Below are 18307 nucleotides of genomic sequence, written 5' to 3' on the forward strand. Positions count from 1 at the left end.
CGTCAGTTTTAAAGTCCTGTGCCTCAAGTGGAACTCCTGCCCTCAACCAGACATCTGCCCCACGGGCAAACGCAGAATAAGTGGTGGCGAATACTTGACCCCTCCTTTTGGTGCGCATTTTTGTGACATCTGGAGCGGTGAGGTGAGTCTTCTGTAAGTAAACTATGTTTGCCTTCCGGCAATGGAGCTGCACTCTATGCCGTTTGTGAATTGATCCCAAACCACTTACATTCCAAGTGACTATCTTATAGTGTTGGGGTGCAGTTGACATGAGAGTGTAGAAGCATCAATCATGGTGGCAGGGGACCTCTCTTAATATTGATATGCATGGTATGCAGAGAAACAAATACAACTACAAAAGTGACATGTCACAAATACCAGGTCCAACGAAACCTCACTTGCGATCAAAAAACAAACAATTAAACATTAATTAATACTGAAATAGGATATCTGGCAATTACTTGCAGAGGGCCAACGCCCTTGAATAAGGAATTGGTTGTGTTTCAAGGATCACCCCCCCAAGTGGGAACTACGAGAATCTCATAACTAGATAGGCATTATAAACCAGCAAAGAAATAATCCCAGAGTGAGGAACCCCAACCACTTGGGTGTAATAAATACAGAGGATGCATGTAAGCAGTGGTTCATTTGTAAAAACAAATAAATGCCGGGGCTCTCGTCAGGAGGCAGCTTGCATCAACCCATTTCTCCTGTTAGCATCACCTAAAACAGAACCAACTACTTACCATGAAAGTGGGGAGAGGATGTGGTGTAATGGCCAGAGCTATCGACTTCGCAGCTGGGAAACCAGGTTTGAGTCTCGGTGTCGGCTCAACATCCTGTGATTCTGGAAAAATCACATACTCTTCCCGTGCCTATTATAAATTAATGTGTCCTTAACTGGTGCTCATGAAAAGCGCCGGTGTTGATGATTAAGTGCCGTGCTGAGCACTGGAAACCACTAGCTCAAATTAAGCACTGCATGTAAGGGTTATGTCTCAAGTATAACCCACAACGAATAACTGTTAGAAGTCACAAAATGAAGTAAAGGCCATAGAGATGTGGCCCATTATATTCTCACAATACCTCATCTCCAGTTGTCCCCTGTGTTAAGACTGACAAAAAAAAAGGATGGTTGTGAGGGAAGAGATATAGACAAATAATGGGGGGGTGGGCACAATATAAGAGCCTATCTGAACCACACAACAGACGTGGTGGTGGGAACAGCCAGGCAGGCTTATTCTGCGACAGAATTCAGTTTAATAAATCAGCAGTTTGTGGTGTTACAGTGTGGAAAAGTGCCATGCTTGCATTCAAGTGTGAGTTTACGCTATCTGAGGAGATGAAAGATGGTTGTCAACACTGCAAGCCCAGCGAGGACATAGTCGCCAGGACAGCCCTTATGCCTTTCAGGGCCTGCTGTGGAGATGGTGAAGCTGCAGAAACCGCCCTACGAGGCACTCCACGTTTATATATATTTCAAGGGCGCCAGGTGTGTGGATGGGACACAGTGTTCAAGAGTATGGGTAGAGGAGCTATCAGCGAGGTTGGGTGGGCCAATGTCTTTAAGAGTTTGGGTGGAGGAGCCATCAGAGAGGCTATGTTGGGATAGACTTCCACTGTGCTGAGAAACCAGTTTCATGGATTTAGTGTGTCCTCTGGCAGTGTATGTAGGAGAAGCGTGGTATGTTCAGTGGCGCCAGTGGAGGTAACTTCAATGAGCCAGTTTAAGCATTAGGGATTGCCAATGTAGACCTTTCCGGAATATAAGAGTGTTGAGGCAAGGTTTCCAGCTTTGGGTCTGAACCATTGGGGAGCATCACATTTCAGACGTCACTGAACGGGCCCAACCATGCAGCTGGTGAGAAGGGTTGGAGCAGCGCTGTGTCCTGGAAACGAGCTGAGGCCCATGCAGCATTGGTAAGCAGACTTACCCTCCCAATGCCAGGTTAGCAGTCCTTGGTGGTTAGCAGGTGCCAATGGGTACACAGTTACAATTAGCGTAGGGAAGGCCCATCTCAGCTATGCCCAGCAGGCGGAGCAGGGAGACATCGTCAGCTCCCACAGGCCAGGGATGGTTCGACAGTGGCTCATGCAGCTTCTTCATGGAGAGGCCAGGGCCCAAGTGGATCGCTGCTGCCAAAGGTGCTGGGGACGGTAGCCAGCCCCAATCCCCTGGGTCATTCCTCTGATCCTGATAACCAGGAATAACAGACATGTATGAATCGCAGACCTAGGGAGCATACAAGAGCACCCCACAGTGGCCCATGGAGCACTCCGGTTCCCAAGGCTCGTGGCAGAGCCGTCCCAGTGCTGTTCACAACGTGTGCCCCCTCAGGCACCAACAGTTTGCTAAGATGAGTTCTTTTTTAGTAATGGATGCTGGAGCCCATAAACAAATTGGGCTCGGCCCAGGGAGGGGGGGATCGTGATTCCTCCCCTTGGTCACTGTTGCAGCACACTGCAGGTAGGGCTCCCATCCCAAAGACACGCGTTCCCCCGTAGCCACCTCACCTCATGGGCACCCTTGCAGTCATTCTGGAGTCTCAGTCTACATGAACCGCCCTGGTCGTATCAGTCATGGGAAGCTGTGAAGACAACCCACCGACACCAGGCTATCACGGGTCTCAGAACCCATCACTCATGCCCGATAGGCACACGGGCTAGCAGGGGGCAGTCGCAGTCGTCGGGAGGGATAACATCTGCGGCCAACCGTTGAGCAGGCAGTCACTCCCAGGCCGGTGAGGGAGAACTCGGGCTGGTAACACCATCTGCAGTATGTAGGCCCCAGCCAGCCCGGTCAGCTGGCCCAGTCCATCTGTGCGGCATCCACTTGGGTGAGGCTCCCAACGGTCACAGCAATGGGTGCTGCAGAGGTACCCCTTCATTGTGGGGTGTAAAGCAGTAAAGAAGGATGTCCGTCTCTTTGGCGGTTGGCCATGCCACCGGCAGGGGAACATCACTATACTGAACTCCCCACCTATAAGGGTACACCCCTGGGGCAGTATGGACACCAGGGTCTAAACAGCCTCCAGGGCAGCCCAGCATAAGTGCAAGGACAAACACTAATGAACGTGTTACTTACCTTCGGTAACGATGTATCTGGTAGGGACATAGTCTAGCCGCAGATTACTTAACTTAGAATATCTCCAGGCATCAGACTGGATCCGGAAAACTTTCCACAGCAGCACCTCTGCGCGCCGGGGGCAGCGCCGCACGGCTACGCCCTGACGTCGTCCACGGACGTGACGTCAGCGGAGCCATATATGCCCCTACCACCGTGCTGATGTCAGTTTTCATCTGAGAAACCTTTCCGCGCCGCAACGCAGAGCCACCACCATAAAACTGTTAGAATATGGGAACAGTATGCGAAAATGATGAAACGACATTGAATGATGAAAAACAGCACCATAAAGTAAAGTGCCAGGCACTGTATATTGGGAAGTAGTAAAGGGAAAGAGCAGAGCACCGCTATGAGAAGCAACCCCGCAAAAGTGAAGGCCAACCACCCTGGGAGGTAAATGAAGATGTAAACAACATCATGGCAGACGACAGAAAGTCCGCAACCTTAATGTATAACCGTAAAGGACAACAAGTCCGGAACATAGGAGCTAGGACAATTGACCACAAGACGTCACCAGAAAAAGACGTTGTATCCCCAATAAGAGATTCAAAAAATGTGACAGGGTCAATAGGCCGCAAACCAATGGAGCACAGGGGTGGTAAGAGACCCCACGGCGATAAAGAAAGGGTGTGTGGGGGGTGGTTAAAAACACGAATAGAACCCACACTGTACAACCCAGGACGCAGGGTTGGAATGGATACATGGCACACGAGCATACCGTCCAATTACGAAAATGGGCGGAGTATAGCTATGAAAGCAGACTGAAGCATTCTGTGTGGGAGTGAAGTGAAAGCGTCACCCTGCAGAAGGATCAAGCCACCCGGAGGGAGGCAAGCGTAGAAAGCCCAAATTGAAAAGGTCCTCGCAGAACGGGGAGGACGGGCGGGCATTAAGGAATCTGCGGCTAGACTATGTCTCTACCAGATACATCGTTACCGAAGGTAAGTAACTCGTTCATCTGATAGAGACGTCTAGCCGCAGATTCCTTAACTTAGAATAGATACCAAAGCCATACCCATAGAGGAGGCGGGTCTGCGACTGAACCCCACTAAGTTCTAGAGAGAACTTGACCGTCAAGAATGTGACTAAAACTGTGCTGTCAATCAGGTGACGAAGCACAGTGGGGACAGTGATATCAGCGTAGCTAACTCCTAGACCATGAAACTCAGAAGAGAGCAGAGAACAATGGAAGGCAAAGGTACCACAATCCGACAAGTACAGCACGAAAACCCCTTTTGTGTATAACGGGTTGAGAGAGAGAAAACCCAAAGCCAAAATGTGCGTGCTGGAGCAAGGCTCACAACTTCGAAATGGGAAGATGAACGAAGCCTAGGGCCCGAGGGATCCCCAGGATCCGAGGTGTCGACAGAAAACAAAAAGCGATTACGAGTCGAGCAGGCAAAACAGTGGAAAAAACACTGTTGAACCTGCGCCTGCAAAATACAAGGAGCAACGGAGGCAAAAGGCTGACTCCTGCCCAGCAAGTGCCGGTACGGAACAAGAAAACGCATACTAGATATGCTGGAGTTAAAAGGAATCTGAGGACACCGTCAGAAGTGGAACTGGACCTAGGGTTTGAGAGATCCACCAGATGTAATGTGTCGCCTGTAAGCAAAACGCAGAGAGATGGCAACAGGTATGACAGAAAGCGGATACCGGCCCTGTATGCAGAATAGGGGAAGAAGCACTGTTCAAGCTGGATCAGCTAGACTCATGGGACAACATCTGCAGGCGACCAATCCATGGCCGGTAGGACAATAGAAGACACACCAAGACATAGGCGGTCTGTTACAACCGGCGAAAGGACCAATGGCACACAGCCTAGCATCAAAGTAGGAGCAACACTATAAGACATCGAAGCATACCAGAAGACACCTAAGCACATTGTGTGGACGTTGGGACCACATGAAGAAAGGAAAGGCCTCCTGCAGGGCAGCGTGAGCAGTTCTCATGCGCACGACATCAAGAGGGCAATGGCCCAAAAGGGGGACCAGGCAGCCGAGCACCACATAGAGGTGGTGGTACAAGCAGACCGGGTCAGTGACCATTGACACCGCACAAAGGAAAAAGCAACATCCTCCCCTCGCCCGGGAAGAACCGCGGTCCCCTGCAAGCTAGAGGCACGCCTGTGGTAACAGTGAGGATCAATGTAAGTGCCCCAGACCACAAGAAGCAAGTACTATGAAGAAATAGGCCCCATGAAAAATCACAGTATGATCCAAGCAGAAGTGTGGAAACACCAGTGCAGGGGTAGCAAGAAATGCGGAAAAAACGCTGTAGAAGTGGTGAGAAAAGAGGCCACATAAAGCAGAGATTTTAATGCTAAGCCAGTACCTTGGAGGACGAGCCTAATAAGGGCTGCCTGCCCAAGTTTGTACTAATAGTACTATACATTGCCACACAGCGACGGAGACGGTGGGAGCCGTAAAAGCAGGGATAGAAGCACTACAGACAAACGGGACCAAAGGCACCCGAAGCGCGACAGGGCGATGCTAATAATAGGATCGCAGAACAAAAGACAGGGAGGGACTCCCCGAAGGATGTCCACGAGGAATACTCCATAGAAGCGTACTAAGGCAAGTCAGTCGCCCAGCACCAGCATATACCCCACATAGGGTAAGTGTCAACCCCTGATAAGGGGATCCTCTTGGGCAAAACACACAGTCAGAGGACTGCAACACCTCAAAACACATCTGTCATCCACTAACTATGACCCCACACCTGACCCTCTACTTGCCTCATCTAATTACTCTGAATGGCTCAACAACGCCTTCAATCTCCTAGTACCATTGAAAAAAGTCTCAAAAAATAGAACCACCCGATCAGCCCCCTGGTTCTCTGAGGTTCTTAGGCTTGAAAAACAACGTTGCAGGAACCTTGAGAGACACTGGCGCAGAGAGTACAATACCACCGACAAAACCCTTTACAAGGAAGCAATCTCCAAATATAAGCACCTCATTATTTTGGAGACAAGCAAATACTATCTTAATCAGATAGAATCGGCCCAAAATTCCACTAAGCAGCTTTATTAAGTAGTCACTAAACTATCAGGGTCTGCAACAAACCCTCCTATAGCTCCTACCCAAGACCTTTGCAATTCACTGGCAAAATCCTTCAGAGAAAAAGTTAGCAATATTTACGTCAACTTCGCAGCCCAACTTTCCTCTTCTCTTTCACTCCCCAACCCCGGGTTGCTGTCTGGCACGGGGGAGACACTGGTGCAGCGTACTTTAACTAAGTTTCATCTCACTAAGATCGGGGACCTATACCCTGGGGGCCACATATTTTCTGTCTCGGAGGAGGCACGCTTCAGTGAGGCCACGTTCATGGACAAATTTGTCCTACGTCGGCTTTATTGTGCGGCTCGTTCGGACATTGCGGGATTCCCTCTCGAGCCTGCATCATTCGAGCCCCTAACTCTCCTCATTGACAAAGACTCAGGTGCCCATATGGTTTCTAAGCTTTATAAGGCATGTGCAGCTCTGGTTCCATGTGTGGATGGCAGATTGCGAGCGGCCTGGGAGACAGACTTGGGTAGGCCGATTACGGATGAACAATGGACCGCTTGTTGCAAAGTCACTAACGCGATATCACTCAATAGTCGACACAAACTCCTCCATTATAAATTTCTTCGCCGCTGCTACCTGACCCCTGATAGGCTCCACACCATTGATCCCGCGCGCCCACACACATGCTGGAAATGCTCTGCACCACATGCTGACTTTGCGCACCTGTCCTGGACATGCCCCAAACTACAATCATATTGGACGCAGATACATGAGATCCTTGGCGTTATGTTGGGGCTCACACTGGTTCCCACTCCTGAGGTTGCTTTATTGGGCTACACAGTAAATTTCCCTAAGAATGTTCGCAGGCTTGCCTCCCTGGGCCTGCTATTCGCCAAGCGGGAGGTGGCAAAGCATTGGGGCGGTAGAACGGTCCCCACGGCCGGGGCATGGCTCACCTCTATGGCTTATTGCAGCACAAATAGCGAGATCTACGCCAGTCTCCTCCCTGCAGTGGCGCGTCCCAAAGATATCTGGGGCCCCTACAAGACCTATATCGCTAACCTCCCGAGCTCATCCCCACCGCGATCCAATTCCGGAATAGTGCCTACGGGAGTAGGGTAGTCTGTTCGGCGCTGGCGCTGCACCTCTGGGGTGGGCATGGGGGGGCCGTGAGGTTCTGGTCTTCCTCCCTATTGGGCGTTAGGGGGCTGTATTCTATCGGTGTGGGCTGGAGTGGGGGATATGGACCGAAGATAGGGGTGACCACTGAGCTTGCATGGTGGGTCCTAAATGCGTCCTTTTCATTTACGAGTTCAGGCGGATGGGGGTGGAGGGCTCTTGGTTGGGGTCTTTCTATGGTCCAATGCCTTGATAATGTGCTGGGTTTTTTTGTTACGGGAGGAGAGGGTCATGTTGTATCTCCGTACTGGCTATTAACTGACTACACAGCCGATATTTTTATATTGTTATGCTTTTCAAAACTAAATAAAGCTTTAAAAAAAAACAAAAAAAAAAAACTTCGCAGCCCAACTTAAATCCGACTCCACAGTCACTCCTGTGTCGAAGAAAATACCCCTTCCTTTTCAACTTTGTCATGTCTCGCCAAAACAGATCAAGGATCTCATTTTAACCATCAAGTCAGGTTCCCCTACTGACCCTTGCCCTTCTGCTGTTTTAAAATTGATTCCTGACATTCTAGCCCCAAACCTTACAGACATTTGCAATGCCATGTTTAACTCTGGCACCTACCCCGCTATGTGGAAACACGCTATCATCAAGCCACTACTGAAAAAGCAGCACCTCGACCCTTTAGAAACTAAAAATTACAGGCCTATTGCAAGCCTTCCTTTCCCAGCCAAAATATTTGAGAAAGTAATGAACACACAATTGGCCCTCTACATCGAATACAACAACCTCCTGGACGAGACGCAATTCGGCTTTAGGAAAGGCCATGGCACAGAAACTGCCCTCATCAAAGTAGCAGATGAAATTAGAACAATCTTAGACCAAGGTGGTACGGCTGTGCTAGTGCTGCTTGAACTGTCTGCAGCCTTTGACACGGTCGATCACTCTACTCTGATTGTGTCTCAAACTTAGGCATCAAACTGAAGGCCAAAGAACTACTGGGCTCCTTTCTCTCTAACCGCACACAACTAGTGAGTCTCGGCGATTACAAGTCCTCCCCTTTCACCCTCCCGTGTGGTGTACCACAAGGTTCATCCTTGAGTCCGACACTTTTTAATATCTATGTGTCAGACCTAGCCAGGGTCATCAAAACCCACGGGATGGGTCTCACCTCCTACGCCGACGACACACAATTGGTGCTAGCAATCCACAACGACGGAGGAGCAACTGCGGCCAGATTCCAATGTGGAATGCTTGCCATCAGTACCTGGATGGCCAATAACTGCCTAAAGTTAAACTCCGACAAAACAGAGGTCTTGATCTTTGGTAAGCTCTATCCGGTCTGGTCCTCCATCTGGTGGCCCACTGATCTGGGTCCACCGCCCACCCCGGTATCGAAAGTTAGAAACCTAGGTGTCATGTTGGACACACTGGCTTTCCCCTCACATGCCAATGCAGTCGTCTCATCATCCTTTTACACTCTAAGGATGATAAAGAAACTCCTACCCTTTCTTCCACCCAATGCTGGAAAAACCCTTATCAGCACCCTAGTAATGTCTAAAATTGATTACTGTAATGGCCTTCTTATTAACGCTCAGAAAAAGGTCACTAACAGACTCCAGATGGTACAGAATTCAGCCGCTAGACTGATAACAGGCACCCCTAAGTACCGACCAATCTCATCTGTAATTCAAAAACTCCATTGGCTTCCAAAAATAAGCCGAATCAAATTCAAGGCTCTTTGCATTGCCTTCAAGGCCATCCATAAAACTGGACCGGACTTCCTGAAGAAAGCCTTGTGTGGATACACTCCCAACCGAATTTTACGGTCATCAACGGCCAACTTTCTGAAGATCCCTCACACAAAAAAAGTTTCCTGGGGTGACAGAAGATTCACTGTCGCCACTGCCAAACTATGGAACACCCTTTCTCAGCATATCAAATCCTGTCCAACGCTATTGGCCTTCAGAAAGCTGATAAAAACTTGGCTTTTTAATCAATAGGCATCCCACCTCTGCTCCATCCTTTACACAGTCCGCAGCGCCGAGACACCCAAGGGTATTTGCGCGCTTTACAAATTACTTAAATAAATAAATAAATAAATAAACCGAAGATTAAACCAGGCATACGGCTGAAATCTAACAAATCAGAGAATGCGGAACAGCCGTGGATAGCAATCGGGGAACCCACTATACACGTTTGTGATAGAGGTGTAGGAAAATAAGGCACAGAACCGTGCAAAAGTTATGGCAACCCGGACAAGAGCCGGGAGACTGCCGAATCCGCGTGGGGACCAAAAAGGTCCACACCATTAAACGGTAGATCTCTGAGGGCATCCAGAACATTTTCTGGGAAACGACTGTCGCGCAGCCATGCATGGCGGCGCAAAGCCACAGATCGAGCAAGAGCTCGTCCCACAGAGTCAGTGGCATCAAGGGAAGAACGGAGCGAAAAGTGCGCCATTCCCCTGCCATCAAGCAGAAGCCGAAGCAACTGTGACCGCGGCTCCTCTGGAATAGAAGGGAGAAGGTTTTCGACCAAATCCCAAAGGGTCGAGGATGAATGCGCGAACACACACGCAGTATTCAATGCGCGTATACCTGCACTGGTAGAGGCAAAAAGTTGGCGAGCACACGCGTCCAGCCACCTAGACTCCCTAGTGGGAGGTAATAATGGCAAGGCGGAAGAAGACTGCAAGTTAAAGGCCGCCTGAACAACGAGTCTCTGAGCTGTAGGGTGAGTGGACAGGCAGAGTGGATCACCTGGAGCAGGACGGTGCCTACGAGCAATAGCCCGATCAGCAGGGTCACCAGAAGAGGGCCTTCCCACGTGCCACGCAAAATGTCAAATAAAGAGCTGCCAAATGGCAGCAAAGGCTCCACCTCAATAGGCTCCATATGGAGCACATCCATTGAGGGATCAGACAGCAGGGGGATCACAGGAGGCTGAAAACCAAGAATAGCAGCCGCCCTGTGAATGGCACGTGCGTAAGCAGCACCAGCTACAGTCGCCATCCGGCTATGCGATAATAAGCCATCGGTAGGAGACGGTTGAAGACTAAGCCGTCCACTGGACAACAAAAGTGGAAGAGCCGGAGACTGACCCGAAGGCCAGGCAACACAAGGCAATTGCACCATGGGCCCCCGATCCGGGGTATCCAGAGAAGCGTCAACCTCTGGACATGGAGGCGTTGTTGCTGGCACCGGCGTCAATCAACACCATGTGAAGGTCGCAACGATGTCCGAGGAGTCGGGAGGAGCAGCAACCTCGTCGACGACCTCCAGAGGGGACTTGACCTGGACGCCGTCTGACGTCGATCCCACTGCAAAATATGCCTGTTTGATCAAGCTGGGCGTCGGGGCCGGCGCCGTCTTCGACATCAATGCAGGAAGCCGCTCAGGGCTATGAGAAGACTGACGGGGTGGGCTGGACGGGCGACTGGGAGGACCCACTGGGCCGTGACCTGTCGGCGTTGTATCGTCTCCAGAACCGGAGTCGATGCACACAGCCGGCGCCGAGGAAGAATCTGCCGGCAAGGACTCAACATGAGTGCCCTCCACCTGTTTGGGACCCGAAGGCGCTCCAGGGAGAGGTGGGGACCCAAAGTATGACTGGAGTGCAACAGAATAAGCCTCCATTTGGGCACGTGTCGCTCCAACCCCCGGAAAGGGAGGGTATGGAGCAAGTGACTGCCGGGCACCCTTACCTGGCACAGAGCGAGAGGAGCGGGCGCCAGCAGTACGTGAATGGGAGGAGGATCTCCGTGCTTGCGCTTACCTGCCCTCAAACGACATTTGTGAGAACGACCTCTGGATGAAGCCCGATCCGTAGGGGAAGAGCGGCGACGCAAAGGTGCTGGACCGGACAGCCGTGCGGCTAGCAGTTTCATACGGCGCTCTCTGAGGGATTTGTGCTTCATCCTCTGACAGGCGTCGCACTCTTTGGAGTTGTGGTGCACGCTGAGGCACCACATACAGATGAGATGCGGGTCAGTGCCAGACATCTGACGCGCACTTGCTTCACAAGCCTTAAAACCCGGAGGCATTGCACACTGTTCCAGCGACACCGAAGGTGTCGAAAAGAACTAAAGACTAGGCCAAGGAACTGCTGGTTTTCCAGGATCCGCGTTGTGACACGGAAAAGGAGAAAACTGATGTCAGCGCGCCGGGAGGGGCATATATGGCTCCGCTGACTTCACGTGGAAGACGTCAGGGCAGAGCCGTGTGGCGCCGCCCCCGGCGCGCAGAGGTGTTGCTGTGGAAAGTTTTCCGGATCCAGTCTGACGCCTGGGGATATTCTAAGTTAAGGAATCTGCGGCTAGACGTCTCTATCAGATTAGATTGTATGGTTGACACTTCAGGGGGCCCTTCAAGAGCTACAAACCGTCCCAGTCCTTCGGACGTGCCTCGTGAAACCATTGTGAAGGTTTTGTGGAGTAAAATCGCTACACCCCTTGAACCCTGGGAGTTACCCATGTAGAACACCATATCATAACCATATTTAGCTAATAACAGGCACTTGTTGCCCATCAGGTGGGTTTCTCGAAGCATGAAGACTAACTTAGCGTGAGGACAGCTCCTCTCTTGATACGATCAAGCAGCCCATTAACATTCCAGCCATAGCCTAGAAGGCCGACATAGTAGTGGCCGACTAATGGGCAGGAGTGATGGGTGAATGAGGGGCACAGGCTGGAATCACATCCCGGGCCCACACATCCCTTGGTCTGAAATAGCATTGTAGAAAATCTTGCCGAATCATAAAAACCCTAGGCCAACAAGTCCAACTGAGCCCCCCACCCTCCATCCACCCTATGAGTATCTGTCGCCCCATTAACCAATCCATACCAATAAACAAAAGGAAAGTGCAGCAAGTTATAAGTTACTTAGGCCCCTGGCATGTAGCTGACAAGACAGAATTATGGGTTGCTGACAAATAGTGTCTGTGAGCGGTACTTGAGCGCTGGCAAGAGCCTCGCAGGTAAAACCCAATACGGACCGCCCCTCTACCTCCCCCAGCAGTCACTTGGGACCCGCCCCAGAGGCATTCAAGGACACGTCGGCACTTCCAGGCCGCAAGGCCCCCACTGAGACCAGGTGACTTTTCTTCTACTCAGTTCTGTCTGGGACGACTACGAGTAAGAGGATAATGAAGAGTTCTGTTGCATGCCCCTGCTTTTCCCTGGTCCTTGTCTGGTGCGTGGTTGGGCCTCAAGGGACATTGTTTAGTTGCCCATTTCCATGTTGCCTCTAGAGTATCAATGAACAAAGTCTTAGAGTTATGTAATGCTTTAAGGTTGGCGGGAAAGAAGAGCATGTACTGCAGGTGCGGCCCCGCAATGTTTGCTTTCCAGCCACCAAGGATTTGCGCTGCTGCTGAATTTTTACGAACATAGGACGTGGAGGGCATGCTCAATAATAAAGCATGTTGAAAGCAAGTTAGGCGGGATCCATTCGGTGACAAGCTTTCTAGGAAGCATTCCAGGTAAGAGCCCTTTGACCTATTTGGAAATCCTATGAATTGGAGGTTACTCTGTCAGGTGTGATTTTCAGCGTCCTCTGCCAGTGCCTCCAATTCGTGGGACACAGCAGTCGGGCGCAATACCTTAGTATGGAGTTCATGTAGAGTGTCTTCCAATTCTGAGATACGTTCTTCTGCTCTGGAAACAGTCAAACACATTATGGAAAGCTTGGCAGTAAGGAGACTTTGATGCCCACCTTCTCAACCGTGGTCTCTAATGTGGTCTGTGATTCAAAGATGGCCTGCAAAACTGCACCAGAGCCTGCAGAGTCTAGGGCGTTAGTGGGGAATATTTCCAGGGTCTGTGTTTTTGAGGGTAGTGAAACTATCCACCTTAAAAAGGATCTGAGAAACAGTCGGTTTATAATGCCCTACACTGGGAAGCCAAGGCAGGCTTCTTCCTCAAGTCCAATGCATTGCCTCAGGGCGGTGTCAGCAGCTCTGTGTCGTTGCTCACAGGGCCCCCTAATTCGGAGTTGGTAAAGCACCACTGCTAGCCATGCCCGTCCGGGCACTGCCACTGCCCAATTTAGGCCTCGACTCACATTTCCAGTACAGGAGGCATGAGCAGTCGAAAGCCAGTCGGCGTGTACCAACCCCCAGGAGGTCAAGTGCAAGAAGGTGAGTGGGGAGGTAGCGGGGTCTCCAGGTCACCTAGTGTTTCAATGACTAAGCCCCTGCATCCATAGCCCCTGCGGGCCATTTGTATCCTCTGGCTCCGTCACACAGCAGCCTCATTGAGACAAGGAGTGGGAAGGACAGTCAAAAAGAGTTACTCAGATAGATTGTCGCTCCCAGGCGCCGCCGCCAGCGACCTCTGGACCACAACCAGTTCATGTCAGGCCCTCCTGCTACATCGCCAAACCCCCAGGCCTTCAAGGCAGTCACCTGGGGCCACCACCTGCACCAGTTAAGCCTGCTTCCTCTCTTGCAGGTAGCCTGACTGTCTAGCCAGGAGGCAGGTCCACAGGCCAGGCCCCCCACGCATTCGCCGGGCCTCTGGGAAGTTTGCCAGTGGGGCGGGCTGGCCCAATCGTCCAATGTCGAGGCAGATCCGAAGGCCCCAGGTGCCCGGCCACAACAAATGGGTGTCCTGACCCCACAAAGGGCCCCCAAACACAAAAGCTAGCAGTCAGCACAGCTCAGTATGCTGGCCACCTGGTACTCGTCATCTAATAGGTGACACGGTCAAGTTGTGGAGTGCCCTTCGACTGTCTTCTCGTTGGTGCTGCGGGCCTAAGTGAAGCACAGCAAATGGGTGAGAGCCCAAGGGGGACTGCTCTTTAGTCCAATGGTGGGTGTCAGAAACAGGATTTTGTTGGATTATAGGCTAGGCTCGGAGAGCCTAAAATGGGACTTCCACCAACTTGGCTGACCAGGCCAGTCCCCTGAAATGGTAGTTTTAAGTGAATAATGACAGTGAAGTGACAGCTATGTATTGATCCTTTGAAACCCCCATTATACAACTTAATACATTTAACCTTGCAAATTTAGGGCAATGAGTTATTGCAATGCTATCTTGATATTTTTTCTCCTGCGTATGCCATGATACCACAAGAATGCTATAATAAAGACATCATTCATTTTTTTTTTAAATGAAGGAATTTAATGAATTTATGCACTACACAGAGATGCACATATTGAGTAATATATTTACCTGCTGAGGCTTGCCCTGTTGTCCTAGAGCAGACTTCATAGGTGCCATCTGGTACAATGCCTATTATTAACAGATATATAAGCGGTGAGACAAAAACAACTACAGTCATATCAAACAACAAAACATTTTCTGAGCTATGAGGTTCATGTTTTATTACCTGCTCAGTGAAAAATGAGATAGCAAGTACTAAAATATGGCGAGTTGCATTTGCACTAACAAAAGAAGCAAAGGCAGAAACATTTCTGTGCTTAAAACTTAAAATTGCTATAATACTGTCACAGTTAATCATATTTTTCACAAGCAGATTTTGTTATGACAAGGTGCAATTGTTCAGTATACCAGTGTGTCAAAGGTTTTTTCCTTGCAAGGCCACAAATATGAAGAAATAAATAAGTAGAAAAGTACCAAAATTAAACTCTGAACGCATTTGTGACTGACAATGCTGACACTAATTTTTGTGAATCACAATTAAAAGAGAGAAAGAAATGGCTTGAACTACCCTTGCGGTCGCTATACGCAAAAAATGTGCTGACTGCCCTTATCAGTTCATAACTATTTGCAAAGTGGAACCTGTCTGCAAGGATCAGCTTCCACTGTGTGAATGAATAACAGCTGTGGGCACTGGATTGATGTGAGGAAATGGGGTGTATGATACGCTGTGGTTGTGTGACCTTAGGTTTTGTCAAATCTTCAGCTCAACCCTGGGTAGCTGTGACTCTGAGCGAGACTTATACAAAGGAACAAAGGTAAAGCAGTTAAACAGCACCAAAATAATTGAAGAAGAAATCGACAAGAAACAAAAGAAATCGGGCACCAATTTTTTAAAATAGACTGTATTTTTCAATCAATCAGCATTTGTAGAGCGTGGCACTGTCACCCCAGCGGGTGTCTGGGCGTTGGGGTGCAAGGTCTCCGTCAAAAAGCCAGGTCTTGAGGAAACGGCGAGAAGAGGGAAGAAACGAGCACAAAAAGGCAAAACAAAGGGCAGAAACACAAACAAGCAGAAAAATGAGCAGAAAGGCAAAACGGAGCAGAAGAGGGCAAAACAGAGGGCAGAAAAAAGAGCAGAAAATGTCAAAAAAGGCAAAAAAAGAGAAGAAAGGCAAAAACAAAGGGCAGAAAAACAAGCAGAAAAAGGCAAAACAGAGGGCAGAAAAACTAGCAGAATTTGGGCAAAACAGAGCAAGAAATGGGCAGAGGAGGCACAAATGGAGGGCAGCAGGTAGACAAGCAGCAGAGGGTAGCGGAGTGTGGAAAGCTGACAGGAGAACTGTCAAAGGGGGAGCTGGCACGAGGACCTGTGCAATAGTGTCGTGCTGCGGTCTCCATTAAGTAGGTTCGGGGTGAGGGTGGGGCGCTGGGTGGCAGGAGGAGGGAAATGGCAGGAAGAGAGAAGAAACAAGGAGAACAAGGCATTTTTAGACACCACAACAAAAAAGATTCATAGAGGGTTATAGAGATAAAGAACTTACAAAGTATAGTAAAGCCAGTTAATTCACTCAACCACAAACAAGCACTGGCAAATTCAATGATTTGACACTTAGAAACGTTTGGAATGGAGTCACTTAGAGTCTCATTAGGTGACAAACTCCAGTAGGAAGCCAGTCAGGGGCACCAGCCAGGTCCTCAGAACAAGTTACCTCAGCAGGTGAAGCAGCCTTCAGTTAGTTCCAGGTACTTTTGTCACTTGCAGGGCTTTCCTATGGAAGTGGTCCTGAGGCAAGGGATGAAGGATGCTGAGGATGCAATGGGGGTCTTGGTGTGACTACTCTTTGGTCCAGGAGGGGGGTCAGGCAGTTCTCGTCACAGGACCTACATCATTCGAAGCCCTATCGGTGCTGGCAAAATTCCAGCTGCCACTGGACTACCTTCGCACTCATGGGCCAATTCATCTGGAGGACCCAGCTGCACCTCAATGACACTCCCGTGCTCAGCAAACCCAGATGCAATTTTGTGCATTGGTTCCTTGTCCCTGGTGCTAAATGGCAGCGGTTGGCAGTGGGTTGAAGATTTTGGCTTCCAACTTGCCCCAGTAGGCTTCTCAGCTGTTGTGTCCCTGTGCTGTGAACAGGACGCCAGCCCACTGATCTTAGGAGTCTCTTGGCTTTGGCTGGCCTCTGGAGACTATTTCTACTTGAACAGGACACAGCAGGCACCATCCCTCTCCTTTGCTAGTGACCGGTTTCAGCTTGTGCAGTCCATGTCAGGGCAGCCTCTTTTTGCTGGTTCCACACTGCCGCAGGGCAGACCTTTCTCGTTCTTCTTTCACTTCAGTCAATATCTGAGTTTGGGCTGCCCTACGTCTGCTCAAAAAATGACCTCAGGGTATGATGCGGTTGGTTGCAATGGGCTACCAGGTCACCCCTCCCACCTGGTTGCCCATTGGTGGTACTGGTGGTTTTCTGCCTGCCAAATCATAGCACATCTTGAGATCCTCGTATGCATTCCCTTGCCATTCATCTTTCCCACATAGCCCATGAAGAGCTGCTCATCCAGTCTGAACTCATGTGTTCTAGCCACGTAAAAGAAGACCACTCTCTTAAGGTCAAGAAGATTAAGTTTGTCCTCTTCCTTTATTGGGTGTGGCAGAGATAAGACGATTTGCAGGGTAATGGATTGGTCTAGGTGGAAGGGAGTAACCACTACTGACAGGAAGGCAGCCCAGTTTCTTAACAACTGGTGAGTGAGGAGGTGAAACAAGTTTTGACACTCAACGCTTGCAGTTTCACTAACACGTCAAGCTGACTTAATAGTGATCAGAAAGACTTCCGTTAATGTAAGTAAACGTAAATGACAACTGTGCAATGATTTAAACTGTGAACACACAAGGAATGCAAGAACCAAGCTGAGGTACAATTGAGGCATTATAAAGGGAGATAGGGGAAATGTGTTTGAAGCCCCTTTAAGAACTGCATAACAATGGGTGACAAACAGGAACGGCAAGTTAGGCAAGCAGAGGAAAGCTGGCAAGGCTGATAAATACCCCTTTACAATGACCACTGCATAACCAGGTGTGTCAGCAAAAGAGGGAAAAGTAGTATGTCAAATTGGTGGGCTTGAAGAAGGCATATCGAGTTGTCTGCAGTCCGTTTGACAAACGTATTCCATCTGCTTGTGTATGCCGTTTTGGTGGAGTGTCTATGGGCACATAATATAAAATATTCCACATCAGGGGGCAGGGAAAAAGAACTTGGGTTGCTCTGTTCAATCTCACTTTTAGGTGAAAACAATGAAGGTTGAGGTGCAGAACATGTCCCTGAAACTGCAAAAGGAGGTCTATTCTGTGAGGGAGACTGAGTGCAGGTCATAGGGAGCGGTGAATGAGACCTTCATACCAAACCCTTCATGGTCCATCAGGGGCGATAAGAATTACTTTGGTCTGGTTAAGGCATCAAAGGAATGGGAGGAAAAACATAATAACGTGGAAAGTTCCACTTCAACTTAAACTCATCCCCCAGAGCTACCTGCATCGGAAACTGGAGGGCACAGAATTTTCAGGAGTGAGAATTGGTGTGAGAGGCAAAGAGGTCATTTTAAGGAGTTCTCCAGAGCAGAAATATGTCCTGGACTACCTCTGGATGAAGACACCACTTATGGTCCGAAGATGACCCCCGACTGAGTGTCCACTCGTACGCTACGCACTCCAGCCATGTGACTTGCTACCAGGCAGATCTCATGGTCTTTAGTCCAGCATTAGAGCCACAGAGCCTCTCGGCAGAGACGGTACGACACTTCTCCCCCTGCTTGTTGATGTACCCACATTGAGGTGGTATTGTCCTTCAAAATTTTGACAGATTGGCCACTAAGGGAAGGGAGAAAGACCTTGAGCACCAGCTGTATCACTGGAAATTCCAACAGACTGATGTCCACCCTTCA

General features: G+C 49.6%; 1 protein-coding gene across 12 annotated transcripts in view; it reads right to left on the reverse strand.

Moving 5' to 3' along the window:
- Positions 1-18307, reverse strand: part of BLTP1 (bridge-like lipid transfer protein family member 1) — a 1988102-nt gene that overhangs the window by 620152 nt on the left and 1349643 nt on the right. For all 12 annotated transcript variants that reach the window (XM_085641559.1, XM_085641555.1, XM_085641564.1 and 9 more), the window contains one exon: positions 14432-14491. In XM_085641559.1, coding sequence (XP_085497685.1) covers positions 14432-14491 — 60 coding nt within the window. The remainder of the gene's footprint in view (positions 1-14431; positions 14492-18307) is intronic.

The sequence above is a fragment of the Triturus cristatus genome, chromosome 2_2, assembly GCF_964204655.1.
Source record: "Triturus cristatus chromosome 2_2, aTriCri1.1, whole genome shotgun sequence".
In the NCBI taxonomy this organism is placed as follows: Eukaryota; Metazoa; Chordata; class Amphibia; order Caudata; family Salamandridae; genus Triturus; species Triturus cristatus.